General features: G+C 38.5%; 1 protein-coding gene across 9 annotated transcripts in view; it reads right to left on the reverse strand.

Moving 5' to 3' along the window:
* SHPRH (SNF2 histone linker PHD RING helicase) overlaps positions 1 to 18,683 on the reverse strand; it is a 44,039-nt gene extending 25,356 nt beyond the window's left edge. For 2 of the 9 annotated variants that reach the window (XM_021390977.1, XM_021390976.1), the window contains exons 1-14: positions 17,996 to 18,520; positions 16,368 to 17,041; positions 15,807 to 15,936; positions 14,857 to 15,087; positions 14,469 to 14,547; positions 13,157 to 13,307; positions 11,574 to 11,679; positions 10,803 to 11,059; positions 9,685 to 10,374; positions 6,192 to 6,443; positions 5,345 to 5,423; positions 3,251 to 3,414; positions 2,904 to 3,160; positions 388 to 509 (exon numbers count right to left, since the gene is read on the reverse strand). In XM_021390977.1, the coding sequence (XP_021246652.1) occupies positions 388 to 509; positions 2,904 to 3,160; positions 3,251 to 3,414; positions 5,345 to 5,423; positions 6,192 to 6,443; positions 9,685 to 10,374; positions 10,803 to 11,059; positions 11,574 to 11,679; positions 13,157 to 13,307; positions 14,469 to 14,547; positions 14,857 to 15,087; positions 15,807 to 15,936; positions 16,368 to 17,009 (3,160 nt within the window). In that variant the 5' untranslated portion in view covers positions 17,010 to 17,041; positions 17,996 to 18,520. Of the gene's footprint in view, positions 1 to 387; positions 510 to 2,903; positions 3,161 to 3,250; positions 3,415 to 5,344; positions 5,424 to 6,191; positions 6,444 to 9,684; positions 10,375 to 10,802; positions 11,060 to 11,573; positions 11,680 to 13,156; positions 13,308 to 14,468; positions 14,548 to 14,856; positions 15,152 to 15,806; positions 15,937 to 16,367; positions 17,042 to 17,995; positions 18,522 to 18,546 lie in introns of those variants that run through there. The other 7 variants (XM_021390971.1, XM_021390970.1, XM_021390975.1 and 4 more) reach the window with 7 other exon arrangements.

The following is an 18,748-nucleotide window of genomic DNA, read 5'->3' on the forward strand; positions in this document are numbered from 1 at the left end:
CTGCTATGCAAAAGCACGGGCTCCGAAATGCAGCAAGGAGACTCCAGCATCATTAGAGACTTTCACGTGGTAGGAGACGCATAGGAAGCCCAGAAAGCGTGTGGTGATAAAACATAAGCTGCTTAAGCACAATTACACGTGACTTCTTTTATCCTCCCAGTACACATAAACGACAGAAAGACAGAAATAAAAAGAACATAAAACAAGAAAAATCAGAAGCACTTTTCTCTGTCATCTACGAATGTTGGTTTTGTTACAAACTCTTTAATAAGATTCTGTATTTTTCCCAGGATTTCACATGGGGAAAAAGCTCCCATTTCAAAAATGTTATCTAAACCATTGTTGGCCACTAAAAGGCTTAAATACACTACAGCCATCCAATCTTACCTTTTATGATATGGATTCCAGCTAAGCCATTAAGAGCACACACCAGCTGTCGGTGAGCCTCCTCACACTCTGTTCTGCATTTCTTCTGCAGAGATGTTAGCAGTTCTTCCATGGTCATGGTGCTGGAATAGAGACCAAGTGGCTCAAGTTTGAAGCTAAGCCACAGTACTACAGAATTAAAACTATTATGCAGTGCAGCATGAGATACTACGTTAAACATATGCAACAGCTGTGCACCTGTTTATTACAGATTAAAGGATAAAACAGAACACATTTTATCAGCTGTTCTTCCAGATATAATTTTACCTAACTTGAGTATGTCAAGAGATTGACATCTCCTAAAAATAAGGAGAAATAAAACAAGAAGAAAATCAGAACCATGAAAAGCAATCCATCAGAGGGCAAAATATGTTGCTCTGTTATAGCAGAGAAATGGAAACAACCAAAAATAGACCTCATTTTTCTGGAAGATGAGAGAACAAAATGAGAAATGAAAACAGTCGTGAAAGACTACATTTCTCCTCTCCATCAGCTATCTAAACATGCACAACATATTAAATATTGAGGTAAAGTGCGTGTGGAAAGAAAACAGTGAAGATTAGCGAGAACCATTTTAGACTTCCTTTTCTACACTTGTTTATAATTGTACTTCTTCAGAGGAATTTAGCTAGAAGTGAATTAGCTGAACAGAAAAATAAGAGGGACAAGTAAGAACAGAAATGAGGGAAAAAGGAAGCATAAAGAATAGCCTGAAGTAAGGCCAAGGGACAAATCCAGGCAGGAAGAAGAATTATGTAAAGATACGGGAAAGTAAACTGCAACAACAGTCTACAACATCTGACCTGAGGCTGCTTCTTGACCAGCTAATTACTGCTGTGAAATTAGATAATACCCTTCTGCCTCCCTGGAAATCTGCTTCTTGCTTCGTTCATTTTCAGGACAAGTACTTACTACTTGATGTATATTGCTGTAGAAGAGAGTAAGGGTGACACCACTCGTGTTCAGCCTCTGCTCTGCTCTGCCCAAGTATCCTGGAATGATATCCCTGGTCATGCCTTTAATTTACCTTTCTTTCAACATTGTTCTATTTACATAATTTGTTCCCTGAGTTTCTACTCTGGTGTGATACTAGAGCAGGCTTTAAATTAATTTAGAATTAAATTAATATAATCACAATTTATAATTAGCAGATGAACTAATAAAGACACAAAGCACTGCTCACAGTCTGGTATCTCTACCACTACTGCCTGCCTTTCATTCTCTAAAACATCAGTGGTTTCAAGAAAAATTACAAAAGCAAGTCAGGTTTGGTCCACCAATACATATAAATAGTGCTTGGAAACAACATTTCATTGTATAGATCACCTTGAGATAGATTTAATTTTCACTTAGTTTTTCACCACAGTTACTATGCATCTGTCATTCCACAGGCTTTCCACCAGAATCACTGCAGCTCACTAAGCTGTTCCCAACACACACAGTTTTACACGTTGCTTTTGTACTCCACCGGCTCATCTGAATACAGATAATGTTGTAGGGACACTGATTTTTCCCTTGTATGAGCTCTTGCTTCCACATTAGTAGAATGTGAGCCGAAGTGGCACACAAAGTAGGCACAGTGCCTACTACTGGCCCTCTGTTGAAATAGCTGAGAGGTCAGAGCGGCTTAGACACACTGAAGGCGCCCTGTATGAGCAACAGGAAGGAACAGACACAGCATTTCACAAAAGGATGGAAAGAAACTGAAAAGATGAATGAGAGTAGGAAATAGAAACAATATTGCTAGTAATGAAGTACATGTTCTTCCCTGCTTGCAGGTTAAAAATGAAACAACGTAAGCAGCGCTCTAAGATTTTGGAATAGAAACACCTTGTTCTCAAAAGCCTCCTCCAAAGGCCTAAAAAAGTAAGTAGCCATGTTTTTCAGTGAGTGCTAGTAACGTCATTTAAGTCTAATAAAGGCTGAGATCCAGCTGGCAGGTATTTGCAGGGCATCTATGAAAAGAGTGATCATAAAAGCGTGCAAAGAAAAAAAATAATGCAGCTTTTGTGTTCTGCTCCATATTTACTAGCTGTGCAACCTCACATTAAAAAAAATATTTCAGTTAAAGAACTAATCCTGTTTATTCATTTTTGTGGTTGTTCTCATTTATGGAAGTGAGTTTTACAGGAAAGAAAATTGGCGTTCTTGTTGAAAACTGAAAAAGAATGTTTTGTTTCACACTGCATCTGTCACCTGTAACACCCTAGTATGCAACAGCATCATCAGGCTGACTTGTTACTGCACAATCAATTGTCTCTCAGTACTATTTATGTTCTTTAGCACAAGAATTACACTAACTACCCTACTGCCTTCAACTTCTGATGTCAGACAGCTTGGCATCGATATAGTTGCATAGTTAACTAAAGAAGTTTATTATTAGGCTTTTTTAAAAGCTGTATAAGCATGCACCATTAGGGACAACCGATGTTCTGTTATAGATAAAGAAAACCATTTAGGTAGTGATAAAAATTCACCTTTTCTGTAATGGCAAGAACTCTCCTCGAACAGCTTGTGGATGACAGCAGGCCTGCCTCAGCCGCAGCAAAGGGTACAGAATAGATGTCACAGTCCTTCTATCTAGGCTACTAAGCTTCAGAGTCCAATCTGAAATCTTCCTCAGTTTTGCCAATGCATCCTGGCAGCACACCTCATGCTGGCGATGATAGAAGTGTCTCTCCACAGGAGAAAAGTGAAGCCAGTGTACATTTTCTGTCTGAGGGGGAATTTGAATCTGCAATTTAAAAGAAAAAAAGAAATTTGTAAATAAAGCTATTGATAAGTCCTCTTCATAAATTTTAAAATAAAAAAATCTCTTTCTTACTTGGTCGAGCACATCCTTCTTTGCCGATCTCCACATTATCTTGGCAATCAGGCTGTAGAGAGGCTGGGAATTTTTCCTACAATAAGGTCGATATAGAAGCTGGTCCCACCAATGTTTGACCCAGTAAGGATCAATTCCAAGGAAAAGGACTAATCCATACAGATCTGCCAAGAAAAGGAAGTTTTAGTACAATGTTTTTAATACTTCAGAGTTAAAAAAAAATCTTAAAAAAAAATGATGTTCACAGCAAGTTTACTATACGCGAAGTAACTGTATTTTAGCTACCATCTTTTCCACTTATTTTCTAGCCATTCCCTCAAAAAAATAAATTACCTGGAGGCAGAGGGCCAGGTGTGGAGGAGAAGCCTCTCCTTTAGTTAGCTATTGATTCTTATAGAACTTGCTGGAACACGGCTGTTTGTGAGACAATTCCCTAACTTCAAGTATAGCTGAACAGACTGATGAATCTAAACCTACTCAGAGCAAGGGTGAGAGGCAGAAATTACACGACTGCATATGGTTAGCTAAGTTTGCCAGATTTTTCTAAAACAATATTGCTCGGTATTATTACTTTTCAGCCTGCTGTGCACCAACTGTCTGCCCACCATCCTGAAGTGGCTGTAATTCGGGAGATGCTCACTCTTCTACTATAGCAGCAGAAATTAACAGAATACACTACTATTGTTTCCTTACTTTGACAGAATATAGCTTGCTAATTCTGCCTAATTCAGAAGTCCATCATTTTGAGGGGTGAAATTTTAGGACACGCTAACTTTAAGCTTGTACCTGAAACTTAGTGGAAAACTACCGGAGTACATGTTAAAGTGCTTCACGTGAACAGCACAGAAAGAGACATACATGACAGTACGCTCCAGTTCTTTAAGAGCTTGTAGTGGCTACATTCTTTACTCTTTTACTTTGATGATCATCTCAGTATTCAGCTGAGAGCCATAAGACATTCACCATATACATCATAGAGGATGGGAAGCAAACTCCCGGAACCATATCTGCACAGCAAGAGAGTGATTCCCACTTCATTACAGCAGTGGCAGGTATAGGTGCAAATTAACAGCTTTCATGTCCTGTGTGGCAGGGGCTTTTCTGTATAGCCTGTACACCAGCACGTCTTACAGACAATATGATGTTTCAGATATGATCAAATCAATCCTATCACACATGAGGGACTCAATCAAGGTAATTGTGACAATCAAATCAGTCACTTTCTACTACAGTTTTTGCTTTATTAATTACATATGCTAACAGATTCTTTATGTATTTAAAGATTTTATTCACATTTCCATATCAGATTAATATCCAATATTGACTATTACAATAATTTTGTATCTGAACCATAGATTAGGAATGTATATAAATGCTTCCACTGATTCATCCACTTTTAAACTGATTGCCTCAGTGTGTAGCCCTTATTTCTAAATCCACCAAAGAACACAGGGAGATCGAAAGATTCAGTCAGTTCCCTTCTTTACTCCTATGTTTGCCTAAAGCCTGCCTATGGAAACTGAATACCTCACAAAAAAGGCCAGGTAAATGACACCTAACACATAGCTCCCTACTCCACATCTCATCTTAATTCATTAAGTCTATATAAAGACTTAAAACAGTTCCACAGAGCTTTATTTTAATACGATTTCTAGAATTTATATTAATGGTTGGTAGGTACTTGGATGTCAGTGCCCACAGTTATTTCTTAGAAGGCTACGCAAAAAGCAAATTCAGCATGACTTGTTGTATTTGAGACTCTAGAACCAGAGCAGACTCTTTAGCTGTAACAGAGAGGTTAACATTTACTCACTCTGAAATAAAAGAAAAGAGCTGAGACAACTGTTCGACACATAGCTGCTCCTTTCCTAAACATATTTTCTTAACTCAGGGAGATGAGATTTCAGATCTGCAATTTTTATTGCAATACATTTTATTGATGACTTTATTACATACTTACAGTTTCTGACTTGCAAAATCAGAGTACATTGTAAATACAGAGCAAAACTTGCAGACATTTCAACGGCTTCAAACAACTGCCTAATTAATAGAACAAGGAAAACCCACAGCTGACACTGCTGCATTAGATCTCACCTTCTAACCCTCGCTGCACGGGAGTGCCACTGACACACCAGCGGTTGATTCCACTTAAACGGAGTGCCATTTCAGCAGCCTAGGAAAAAAAAGACAGAACCAATGGAAAAGAAAACCAAGTAGGGGGACACAGTCTGAAAACGTTACTATTTCTTTTTAGTCAGAACACATTTTTCAGTCTAAAAAATGAACTTAACTATAAGCAACATCAATACAATACATTATGAAAACATGTAAGAAGTTACTGAGCTTTTTTGAAGGTAACCAAAAGCTGATAAAAGCTACATCCACTTTGAACAAACCAACCGCAATCAAATGTTCACAAGAGACAAACAGCAAAAGCAGTGTACAGAAAAGGAATATTATGACCTATACATCATTAGGTAAGCAGCATTTTTGTCTTCCGATCTTGGGCAAACACTGGAAAAGTACTATTTAAAATTATCTCCCTCTGCAGACCTAAGAATTTCCAGAGATGTCGTAGATTATTTTAGCTTCTAGATCCAAGCTACGTATCTATGCCTCTAAACCATGTTACAGAACAGGCTAGCGTTGTTTGAAAATTATCAAGCACTATATACAACATGGTGACCTAGTTCTTTGAACTGTCAGTATAGATTATACTTTTTTGAGCTGGATACATTTCACAGTCTGTTAAAACTCCAACAGGAGAAACATTTAATAATAAAAATCTCCAACAGAAAATTCCCTTTGAAAGAACAAGCTACAAGGACAAACGACCCAAGCACAGCGAATGTTAGGAGCTGGGGGAGGCTTCTTTAATTACTTACAGTAAGCTTGTCAAAAGCCTTCCAGGTTAAATAATGCATGACTGAGAATGTCATACCTTTGCAGTAGTGCATTCAACCATTTGTGCTTCATCAAGGCAGATCCTCCACCACTCCACTGCTACTAAGGGGCTTGGGATGGCCATGTACCGCTTCTGGTTCCTGAAGCGGCGCCCATCTTCGCTGTTGCTATGGGGTATGTCTACGTAGTTCAGCTCAGTACGGAGGACATCGTACGTTGTGATGACCACATCCTGCTCTGCCAACATGTGTGGCTGCAAAAAGCCGTGCTTCTTCACACCTTGATACACCTACATCGATTTGTATGCAACGGTACAAGAGAAAAGATTTAGACAATAATAAAAAAGCAAAAATATCAGTATAGCTTATTACATGCATACTTTCAGAAGAGTTCTTCTGAAAATAAAGCCTGTATTCATGAAGTAATATAGTGGAAGAACTTTAATAATACCGGTAACAAATGCAACACATTGATGCCATCTTTATGTATAATTATTTACGTATGCACAAGACTTCAAATACTGATTTTTTTTTTAGAAAAAAAGAAATTTTAGGATTAGCTACAACAGTTATTTGTTGCAACAGTTGTAGGCAAGATTAAATACCCTGTTACGTTCTCAGAAGCAGTATATGCCAGTCAGTGTTACACGCTCTCTCCTCTCATTTACTGCAGCAGGACATTACCTTCCTCTTCTCATTCCCCTCATCATCCACCCCATAACAATTCCACAGAAGATAAGGCAAAACCAGCAGTATGCAGCAAAATAACAAAATAGTTAAAAACAAAATGATACTCTGGGTAATGCCTTATCTACAATAACAACCTTTAAGGAGATTCATGAAATGGAAAGAATACCCCAGTGCGAAACAATCCCTGTGCACCAGAGTTCTATTATAAATCTTTCACAGTGGCACTTGTTCAGTATCAGTATTTTTCTTATCTCCCTCATCAATTTCAGTTTAATCCTTTTGGAAACATACAGCAGTTTAAAACAAAAAACATTTACAAGCTCAATCAAACATTCTACTACACACTTCCCCATGATCTCATTCTGGATCTAAAGAAAATACAGCTAATATCATGAGTCTCAATATACTAAGAATATCAAAACATGATGAGAGGTTGTGGATGCCCCATCCCTGGAGGTGTTCAAGGCCAGGTTGGATGGGGCCCTGGGGAGCCTGGTCTCATATGTGGAGGTTGGCAGCCCTGCCTGTGGCAGGGGGGTTGGAGCTTGATGATCCTTGAGGTCCCTTCCAACCCAAGCCATTCCATGATTCTGTGATGATAAAACTTCAAATAACATGTGGTACAACACACAATTTAACCAATCAAATATATTTAGCATAAGCATGTTTTGTCATCTTCAGGATTTTTAGCTAAGAGCAATTACTATCAGAGATATATAGCAATCGATTTTTTTTTTTATGAGAAAAAACATTATTTCTTTTATCCCTAATTTATCTTAGAAATGTACTCCAAAATTACTGGCATCCATGGCTTTCTTCAAAAATTTTAGCAGTGGATACATCTTGCTATCCACCTAGACATCTATACATTAATCCCAATATTACAATAGTTTTCTCTCACAGATACGGGGATATCCCAATCTCTTTAGAAATGATCTATAATCCAGTCTCACCTTCAGTCAATGTGATTACCTTCTGGTACCTCTCTCATTCTGAGATTTTGCAATTACATAAACACTTCAATCAAGACAGAGCGTTCTTATCTGAAATTGTCTATAAACACTTGTTTTTATTGTTTAAGAATACCACACCACCCTCCTAGTCCTTCAAAGCATAACAAATCTTTAATGTGCTCTTAAGTCAACAAATAGTTCAAAATACCAAAATTGATTTGATCTTATGAAACCTGAATTGATTTACCCTCTCTCTTCAGCCCTGGATCTGTTTACTTGCCACTGCTAACTTCAACTGTTCTCACTGTTACAGCACTTTTTACTGCAGTAATCTTCTTGTTCCACATGCTTAAGGCAACAAAGTTTTTGTCAACTGAAATACATGCAGAAAATTCCTGTTCAGCTCCAGAACGCAACAACTGAGCAAGTAAGACCAGGTTAATGCACATGAACAAGGGAGGAACCAAAATGTTGAAACACAGCACATTCACATAAGCAACTGTTAAGAAAAAACAGCTATCAAAGTCTAATGATCTCAGCATTTGTGAACAGATTTTCTGGAAGTCTGTAACTTCACCAAGTTTTGGCTGTTTCCACAGCAGCAGGAAAAGACAACCTGCTGCAAAGGATAAATAAGGCAAAACCAGCAGTGGATAAATTTTAATTCCTCGTTCTATTATATAGAACCATTAGAATTTCATATAGGTCATAAGCAGTGCAAAATCTGTTAACAGGGGAAAGCGGTTCTTTGAAATGCCTGAGCTCTTTTCATTCCAGCTTCACAGAAAACAAAATAAATGGAAACAGCACTGAAAGCCAGCATGGATGGCTTACAGTTGGCAGTTAAAAGAAAATGTAAACTGCGTCTTCGAAGGTAAGACGTCACTGTTTTAAAGAGCTGACATTCAGTATTTCAGCAGTTTTACTGTTACCATTCTGACAGTTTTCAAAGCCAGCATAAAACTTGGACTGAGTCCCAGGAAAACTGTGCAGGTTACTCGTTTGTTAGCTGTGGCACCGAAGCTAGCTGTCTAAGCTAGTTATAGACTATTCACACAAACAGCTTACTGGTGGCCTAGATTTCAGTTGCACTTTGGACACCCATGCAGATACCAGATACATTCCTGGACACAAAGGTTCCTCTCTTTATCAGCTTACTACTACTGCCATTTTATTCAAAAACGAGGGATCTGTGGTCTCTAAGCACTTCACCACTACAAAGGTTCTTGCTTATTAAAAATACGATGGACAAGACTTGACTACATCATTAACCATCTAATAGTTTGCATTGGAAAGGGCTTTCAAGATCATCAGTTTAATTGTTTGCCTGAACTAGAAATAAATTAATTTTGATAAAAGATAATGTCTACTCTTGAATACTGTGATAAGTACATTAAAAAAAATTGAAAGTACACTCTTTACCTACTGAAATGTCTTTTTTTTTTTATATCTGGAACTAAATGAGAAGCAACTGTCAGGGAGCTATGTGCATAATGATATAGTAAGACTGAACACTGCTGAAACACTTCTCTACTCAGGCCTTTCTAAGTCCCTTGGTAATCTTTAGGAAAAAAGACACATAACAGCTTTCCTTCTTAGAAATCACATGTTGCTCCTACTACATGAAATTTGCTTCTGTAAGATAAAGACATCTAGTCCACTGTATTGTCTCCCAATGATCAACTAGTAAGAAAAAAATAGAACGAAACGCAGTTTGTTACAGAAACAAATGCACCATGTGGTGCCAAAAAGTGTTGGTCTGATAGAAAAAAATACAGAATTCTAAGAGAGAAGACAAAGACACCTCTAAACTTTACCTAACAGAGACAGACAGGAAACTCTGAGCTTGGATAAAAACTCGCCAGAACATGAAACTATATAGTCTTACCAGAACTCGAAGAGATGATGACCTCACATGCCTGTTGATCTCATCTACCCACTGATGACAAATAGAACTTGGAGAAATGATGAGAGTTGCTCCTGTGGAAACTGGTTTCATTGCCACAAGACAATGGGGACAGTAAAAGGGCTTGATCTTCAAGTTCTCCTCTTTATAGTTTACACATTCTGCATGTTGCCATAAATGGCATTTCAGGCACTGCACACGAGCTTTATAGTCAACCAATCCAAGCTCACCACAGATGCATTCAAAACGATATTCAGAGGTATTAAACGGAAATACAGAGCTGGTACGTTGTACGCTACTGCTAGCATGTTCTTGTGAATGTGAAGATCTTGGGATTTCCTGATGGACATCAGCTGTACTTTTAGAATCATCAAAATCAGAATGACTGCTAATGTCACTAGAAATGAGGAGCTTGCCATGCAAGTCAGGAGATTTTGGGACCACAGTTTTCTGCTGAATGCTATTCTCTTCCACAGAGTTTTCATAATCTGTTTCAGATTTCCTGTCATTTTTGTTAGTTGCACAATAATCATGTTCTTCTGTGGCAATATTCATTCGTAAAGGGATTTTAAGGACATCTGTAGAAGTGACATCACTATCTTTTGATTCTTTGGTTTGCGTATTAGCATCAGACAACTGCTTCTTCTGAATCCTTCCTGAAGTCTTTGCTATCTACAAAGTAAAATTAACCAAGATTGTCAGACTTCCTCCTTTTTTTTAAAAGAAGGAAAAACAATAACATCAAGACACTGATTTTAACATTTTATATAAATCTCTGCTTTCAGGGTTTAGTTAATATTTGGTTACCAGAGTTTACCACGCAACTTTACGGTTAAATCCAACATACCTGCCTGCTTCTAGAGTAGTATTTCAAAAGTATTATTACAGATGTAGTTAAATGTATTTATGCCAGATTTAACCTTCTTACAATCTCTGCTTCTTTGCAAACTTCAAAGCAAATATTGCAGGTTCTCTTTTTACAAATAGGCGAGTATCACAGAACCTGCACATACAGGCAACACAGCTGATAGTGGCATGCAAACAGTAGAAAGATCTGCCCTCACAACATTCTTTGAAGTGGCTACTGAAGCAAGTTTTACCTGTTCTTTGGTTCTCTCTCGTCTCTTCTGTTCCTTGTAATTCTTTCCCAGCTTGAAAGACCCAGCCAGACCATGTCCTTTCACTTGTTCTACTACTTGATCTGCAATTAGTTTTTCCAGCGTTCTTTTGAGAAGCCGTCTATTTCTCTGTGTGTCATACCTATATACAGCACCGATATACTTAAATATTGCAAAAATAGATGCTCCTTTCTTCACATTCATTTCCTTCACGGCTGCTAACACCATCACTCTTAAGCCTGTATGTAAAATCAAAGCAAAAAAACTACAGCTCAGAGAAAATTAAAATTACCTTGGAGAATGAATATTAAATGAACTCCAAAACTGTCTGTTCTTATTGAAAAAAATGCAAAGTGTACAGGCAGCAGTTCTGATGATGCGCTTTACTTGAGGTATTGTTGCAAATCACTGTTTTTCAGCAAATCACTGAGGCATATGCATTCCAAGACAATACTGAGTAACAATAAAAGTCCCTTCTAATTTTCTCATTGAAGTTTATGAAGACAGTGTATTTCAGTTTGATGAATAAACTCTTCAAAAATGACCTCAAAGTACACGTAGTTCTGTAGCACAAACACCTGAGTTGGTAACTTAACTTTTAAATGCAGATCGCCTGTTTGTAGTAACACAGTGCTCAGCAAAAGAACCATTTCAATCCGTAGAAGCAAAGAGTACCCTTGAACTCACAGTCAAAGGCCACGAATTACACCAAGAGTAAAATGTATTAGAAAAGAAGTCATTAGAAATACTTACTGGGATATTGTATTTTTTCCTTCAATTTAAGTTCCATTTCCCTTGTTTTTTTCTTTTTACTTCCCTGTGAAGGTTGAGGTGGAACAAAGAAGTTCACGAGCTCACCCTAATGCAGACAACATTAAATAGTGTTATTGTCTCACGCCTGTTCACTGTAATTCCGAACTTAATTTATCTTTTCACATTTGAAAAATGCTTGAGCCACTACAAAAGTGTGTACTCTTATGGCACGCTGATTTCACTGACTTGCTCAACTCATTTTAAGTATACAGAATGATATCCTGTTTGGTTCAGCTTCTTGGTAATGTTCAGCATTCCACATAGAAAATTGAAATGCAAGAGTGGCCCAGCAAGCCTCTTGAGTTCTCTCCTACTTCAGAATTGAGCAGCAACAATCTACAGCTGTAACTGATCAAAGTTACTGATGACGAAGGGCAGAGAAAAAGTATATATTTTATATATAGCTACAAAGAGAAATAAGCAAAGCAATGCAAGTTGAAAAGCCTAAGTTACTCAAATAATAAACAAGTCTCTCTTTTTAGCTTTTGCCCTAAATAACACTTACTCTGTTATTAGTGATTCAAGACTAGTGATTTAATTTAAGTTGCTGTACACTCAAGAATCTAGATATAAAAAAGAATCCCAAAACCAGAACAAATCATCCAGTGCCAATATTTCTATTGTTAGTTGTCATACAGACATATTCTCTGACACTTAATTTACGTCATACAACTCTGTTGATAAAAAACCAAAATATTAGCTAAGATGTCTGTCCCAACTAATTTTATCATGAAACAATTTTAGAAGTTCAGCTCTCCAAAACTTGTGGTGACTTGCTATTGTTGCCAGTGGATAGCCAGACGTTCTAGTGCTAATACTGCTCTCTTCACAGTCCTCAATGCTGACCCTCTGATGCATTTGAGAAGAATCTTACTCTAAGAATAAATTCTTTAACTCAAAATTATAAGCAAGTAGGAGACTATGAACAGATGTGCAACAAAACAGGCTGCCATGAATTCAAAATGGGTTATCCACCAGAAGCAGCGAGAGTATATGAAAGGATAAAGGCTCTCTCCCTTCAGAGAAACCTCTGAATTTATTTTTGTGAAATATGAATTTCACAGGATGCAGGATGATAGAAGAAAACTGTAGATAATAAATGGGTTTATTTAGCAAAGATTGAGAGGAAACAAATCTCAAATCAGTGTTTAAATTGTCCTTATTTCAGCACAAAAGCTGTATCTAATGGATGTTTAATACTCACTAATAGAATGAATGGAAGGGGAGGGATTTCCAACATAGTAGACTAAGTTGCCTATTTACACACCCCTGGAGTGTGCGTAAACTACTAGCAGCTGCTGGCTAGTCCCCTTCAACAAAGGGAACTGCTACTCATGCAAACCACACCAGTATTTACGTCACCGAGCATCGTGTACTACAGAGCTAAAACTTCCACTGTACTTGAATCCAGCTTTCATTTTGGACTTACATAAAACAGAAAACAATGAACTCAAGAAAAGAAAGCATTTCACTAAGTCTGAAAAGTATTTTCTTCATAATAAATATTCCCATAGTTTTCTCACCTCGGGTAATGTCAGATCATCTTGTTTGATGTCTTGTCGGGTGTGAGTCAGAATAAGAGCCAGCACTTCAACTGTTTTTCCAAGACCCATCTCATCTGCCAAAATACCTCCAGGCCACTGAGGTCCAGCAAATGGGTATTCACGGATAATACTGAAATTCAAGTACATTCCCAAGTGAAAATCAGCGACTACAGAAAGGTGTGACAGAAGCAAGTATTGACACAAACGCACCGTACAGCCTCAGTAAAGCCAAGTGTCTAATAAATGATACCACTCCTTGAAAAGCTGAGCTGATAAGAGCTAGTGAGCTTTCTGGGTGTTCAAATCTGATAGAGATGTATGATGTGTATGATGTGTATGACAGGCATTTTTTTTCCCTCCAAATAGGCCTTATCTTACTAATCTTAGTATATTATAGCATCAGTCTCAATATACATATATTTATTAAAAAAGCCTGAAAATTATTTATTTACTACAACAGGAAAAAAAGCAAACTAGCAAGATTCTATTCCAATCAAAGTAAAGTAGAGCTAATATGTAGGTTGCTCCAAAGGTAATGCCTCCTATTTGTTTCCTTGGAAACTGTAACAGATACAAAGAAAGCAATTATACTATTTGATAGAGGAAATTTTCAGCTGTAAAACACTATTTTTTCAGCATAGTCACCACCATTAGCTATGCATTTCACCAGCCATGAAAAAGAACCTGCATGCAGCACGTGTAAAAACCTGCACCAGTGAACCCACTGTCTTACTGTGCTGACATCCACTGTTTGGTCTCCATTAGTGTTCAACAAGCATCGATGAATGTCAAAGGGTGCAAGTTTTTCCTGCATGGAGGAATTCAGTTCCACACCTTCGCTTCATCTGCGCTTCTATGTCACATACCATTTTGGTCAGATTGCTCCTCTGCTGCCATCTGTCACACGGCAACAAAATTTAACTGAGTATTGGTGGGAAGGTTCAACATCTACTGCCACATAATGGGCCAACATAAAATAGGAGGCATTACTTTCAGAGCAGCCCTCATAAATGCAACAGCCATCATTAATACAAAACATTATATTGCCTCCTTCCTTCAGCTTTTAAAAACATTGAAAGTGAAGGGTGAAGACTCCAGCATTCTTTTCAAATTAAAGCACTAATCTTATAACTATACATTTGCATCAAAATTAGTAAAAGCAGCTAGAAGAATTGTCCTCGAGATTTACTTATTTAGCCATGTGTTATATAAGCCAGTTTGCCTTTTTTTCCCCAAACTAAATATATCAGCTTTGAGGTGCTCTCAGATATAGACAGGCACAAAAACATACCAGCCAGTGAAGGGATTATAGTAGATTTTCACTCCATCCAGAGTGACGACCTCTCGCCATAAGAAATGCAGTGCATTTTCTACAGAGAAAGAGGTCATGTTACTATTACAAAGGTTTCTCCACAAACAGCACACTTGTTAGAACAGCTTAGCCATACTGTGACACTTAAACACAAAAGGCAGACATTTACCTTCACCATGCTTGATGACCAACAAGACCAATCACCTGCAGTTCAAAGCAGGTTCATTTTCCTCACTTACTGCACTACCCAACAGCTTTTGTAAAAATGGTAATAATACAATTAACAAAACATCTAATGAAACAGCAAGAAGACATTACGCTAACAATGCAATGCCATTTTCCTCAATGATTTCCTCAATTTGCTGACCCGTATACTTGCCACCACCTGGAGTGCTTGTGAAGTTCTCTCGGTGAAGCATCCAATTCACTGCTTCGCTTTGGTATGGCCTTAGAATGGGAATTAAGGCAGGATGCTGCACATCCTCTCTCAGGAGTTGGATATCCTGCTGATGAGTATGCCTTACAAAGTCATAAAGCTCTTCAATATTTTGCCGCTCTAGCTCCATGTCAGATTCTTCCTCATCTTCCTCCAACACATCTGCATACACAGGAGATGCACTATCGCTCAGTTTTGGTCAACATTTCACTAAGTTTTGCTGCAACTTATTTAGAAAAGACATGAAATCAAGTAAAGCCTCAAAACCTTATTTAAACATACGTCATGACAGCACCTGACTCAGCTACTATCAGTTTCATGAAAGCTAATGTTAACACACTATGGCCGTTACAGAGATATACAAAATTGGCAAAGCTCTTCCCTTAGAATTTAGGGATAGCATGACCAGATCTTATTTATTTGATAAGCACCTTCTCCTAAACATTGCCAGCTCATACAGGATCACAAATAAAATATATTTAAGTGTTTACACAGGTTGGTCTTCTTAGAGAAGTGGGGAAAATAACTGTGGGCAGAAGATTTGTATATTTTTTCATGAAATAAGCCCTTTCTTGATAAAAGAACTTATTGAAAACATGAAGAAAAATCTACTCCATCAGTTTTCGTGTTATTTTTAAATTATTCAAAAAAAATGGCAGCAGTGTGACAACATGCCAGTCTCACTCTTTGCATTGCTGTAAGAAATCCAACAAGCACTGTAGAACAAATATTCATGAAAAATTCAAGGGTCAACATTTCGGGAAACTGAAGTAAGACTTAAAGGGCAGGAATAACTTAAAATTGTCCCTTATATTTAAAATTACTAAAATGACATTTTTATAATTAAAACTATTCATCAACATCCAATTGAATCACATTACCTGGAATTATAAAACTGTAGAACTTTTCCATGAGTTTTTGAATTAGCTGATTAGCTTTTTTGGGTCTTCCACCTCCATCACTGAGAAACTCTGGTTTACTTAACCCTGCTTCCAGAAGGTAGATTCCAACCTGTGAAATGTTTATAAAATTAATCATTTAATAAATTATCAGAACACCATGAATATTATACACAGAAGGACAGGAAAATAACAGCACTAACGTTAACTACCAAATTGTCAAAATTAGCAGATGCAAACAGGTATGAACCTACCAAAATAGCTCTGTGGAAGATACAGAATGTCAACGCTAAAAGCGTCCTTAGATCCTTTGAGTAACACATTAGTAGCAATGCAATAGTAAAGGGTAACTTTAGAAAAAAAAAAGCAACACATGAAAAATATTTGCATAAGCACGCAGAAACTATGCATGTCATCACATTAAAAAAAAATATACGATAGCTGCCAGACATGTTGTTCAGTGGTTTTATTTTATAATTTTTTTTTAATAATTCCAACCAAAAATAAAAGGAAAACAATACACATAAGTGTATGAATCAATACCTTTAGAGCTCGACCCTCTCCAGGTCTTTGATAAAGTCCAATTATCTTTTTATTTTGCAGCCACCTCAAGCCTTCCAGTATTTCACCACCTAAAGTTGGTTCCACCAAAATAATTTGCCCATAAGCACCCAGGCATTCTTTCCTTCCGTCACTGTACTCTTCTTCACTTCCTTTATGGACGCAGACCAGCAGGTGATTGTCGGAGTCTCCTCTCATTAATGTAAAGCCCCTTTCATGGAACTCCTCACTTACAATTTGCTCAGAAGGAAGATAAAATGCAAGTTCTCCCAGTAAAACTTTCCAGGACCCATCTGCATGGTACGGTAAGACTACAATATTTAGCTGTACTGACACAGGAGTCGAGGTGGAATTAGAGTCTTCTCCGTCATTAGCTGCCAAAAACTTATCAGATTTTGAACGACTGTTGTCTTTTTGAACAAGATCTTCGTCAATGCTGTCATCATTTATAACAAAGAAGGATGCAGAGGAAGTGCTAGGACCTGGAATATCATCCTCAGTAGTCAGTTCATCATCTAACGTTATCAACTCATTTCTCCGATCCTCATGCATATTCCAGCAGAGCAGTTTCTTCTCCGCCTCATCTATTTTTGATGGAGGCGCACGCTTTCGACGACCACTCATTTTGTCGTTTCTCTCAACAGTATTTTCAGTCTCTGTGAGATGAATTAATATTAGTCAGTGATAAGTACTGCAAAATCAAATGTCCACACTGAAATTTCACTGTGCTGCTAAACTCTTCAGTAGACAGTTTTACAGAGCATCTCCTGTACCAATGCAAGAAGCTGGACATGAAGCATTTCCTTTGTGCTCTGTTTCATTCTGCCAGACAGTTACAGACCAAGATCAACAAGAACGCTGCATTTCACAGCTGTTACTCAGACTCTTGCGGGACAGATATAAAAGCAGAAGCACTGGAATCTCTCAAAGGTGGGGGTGGTGGGAGACAGTCAAAGAAACGCCACAAACAAACAAACATGCAGGATGAACAGGAGATTTGGAGGCGGGAGTGGGGAGAAGACACACATTTCTGCTTTTCCTTCAAAGATTACATGGAAATTAAACTTCAAGCAAACTCAGCAGAAGGCTTGTATGCAATCTATAGTTTAGAGCCTAGACTCTCAAATTCTGTCCTTAGAAGTACTTAATGCCTCCCTAAAAACATCAGAAACTTGATCTTCCCAAGAACCTGTACATCCTGAGACATGAACGTACAAACTGCTTGCACAGCAGCTCTTACTTATTCCACCATGCACTCCAGTGGGACCAATCAGCAATGTAAACGCATTGTCTTACTGATCCTGACTAACCACAAAGCTACATCCAGGTACTCCTCCAAGTTGGGCACTAAACAGATTTTACAGATAACATACTAGAAAATACAACGGATGTATACTAAACACATACAGTGTTTACACTGAACAAGAAGTATTTACGTACACAGGAAGCAAACTAAAGAATATTTGACCTATCTGGGAAGTAACTACATATTCAGGGCTACGTGGTCATGCTTAAATACAGAAATAAGGATTCACTTTTTGTAAAATACTATTTTTTGACAGTTGTAGTGGTTTTACTGAGGAGCCCAAACACAGTAATGGATTTCTTACCTCACATTACAGCGCTTTCTTCAACAGCAAACTCAGAAAAATACTTAGACATCCATGTCAACTCAGCTTCTGCTTATGACTGTTAATGAAACATGGATACCACTGCTAATGAAGTGTTAGAAGATGAGGATCTAACCTACTAATTCCATTATCACATACTCTAATGTTACGGGGTAATTCTGAGAGAAACAAACCACCTGACTTTCGACAAACCTATAAAAAACAAACGAAACATTCGCTTCAAGCGGAGGATTTCCTTACAAACTACTTCAGCAATACACAAACCTTGCCGCGTTTGGATTTCAAATGCAGCAGAATTAAGGGCAGAAAACATCTCAGTTTTTCCAATACAGCACTCAGGCGCGACGGGCGAGTCGCTGACGCTTAAAAAAGCAAACCCCCTCCCTCCGGAGAGCCCAGCAGTCGGGGGGCCCCGGCCGCTCCCCAGAGGCCGCCAGGATGGCCCCGCAGCACGGCCGCCCCGCCGGGCGCTACGCGAAGCCAGGCGGACTTTTCCCACCCCCCCCTCCCCCCAACAGCCGCCAACACACCGCAGGACGAGGCGGCGGTCCGCCCTCGTGCGCGGCTCCTTCCCCGCTCAGAGCAGGGCCGTGTGACCGACGTCCGGCAGAGGAAGATCGGAGAGGGGAGAAGCGCTTCGGCCGACTGCGAAGCAGGAACGACCCCGAACCGGGGAAGGCGGGCACAGGGATGCGCGCGCACCCGCCCCGGCCTGCTGGGCAACCAATGGAA

Source organism: Numida meleagris, chromosome 3 (genome assembly GCF_002078875.1).
Source record: "Numida meleagris isolate 19003 breed g44 Domestic line chromosome 3, NumMel1.0, whole genome shotgun sequence".
In the NCBI taxonomy this organism is placed as follows: Eukaryota; Metazoa; Chordata; class Aves; order Galliformes; family Numididae; genus Numida; species Numida meleagris.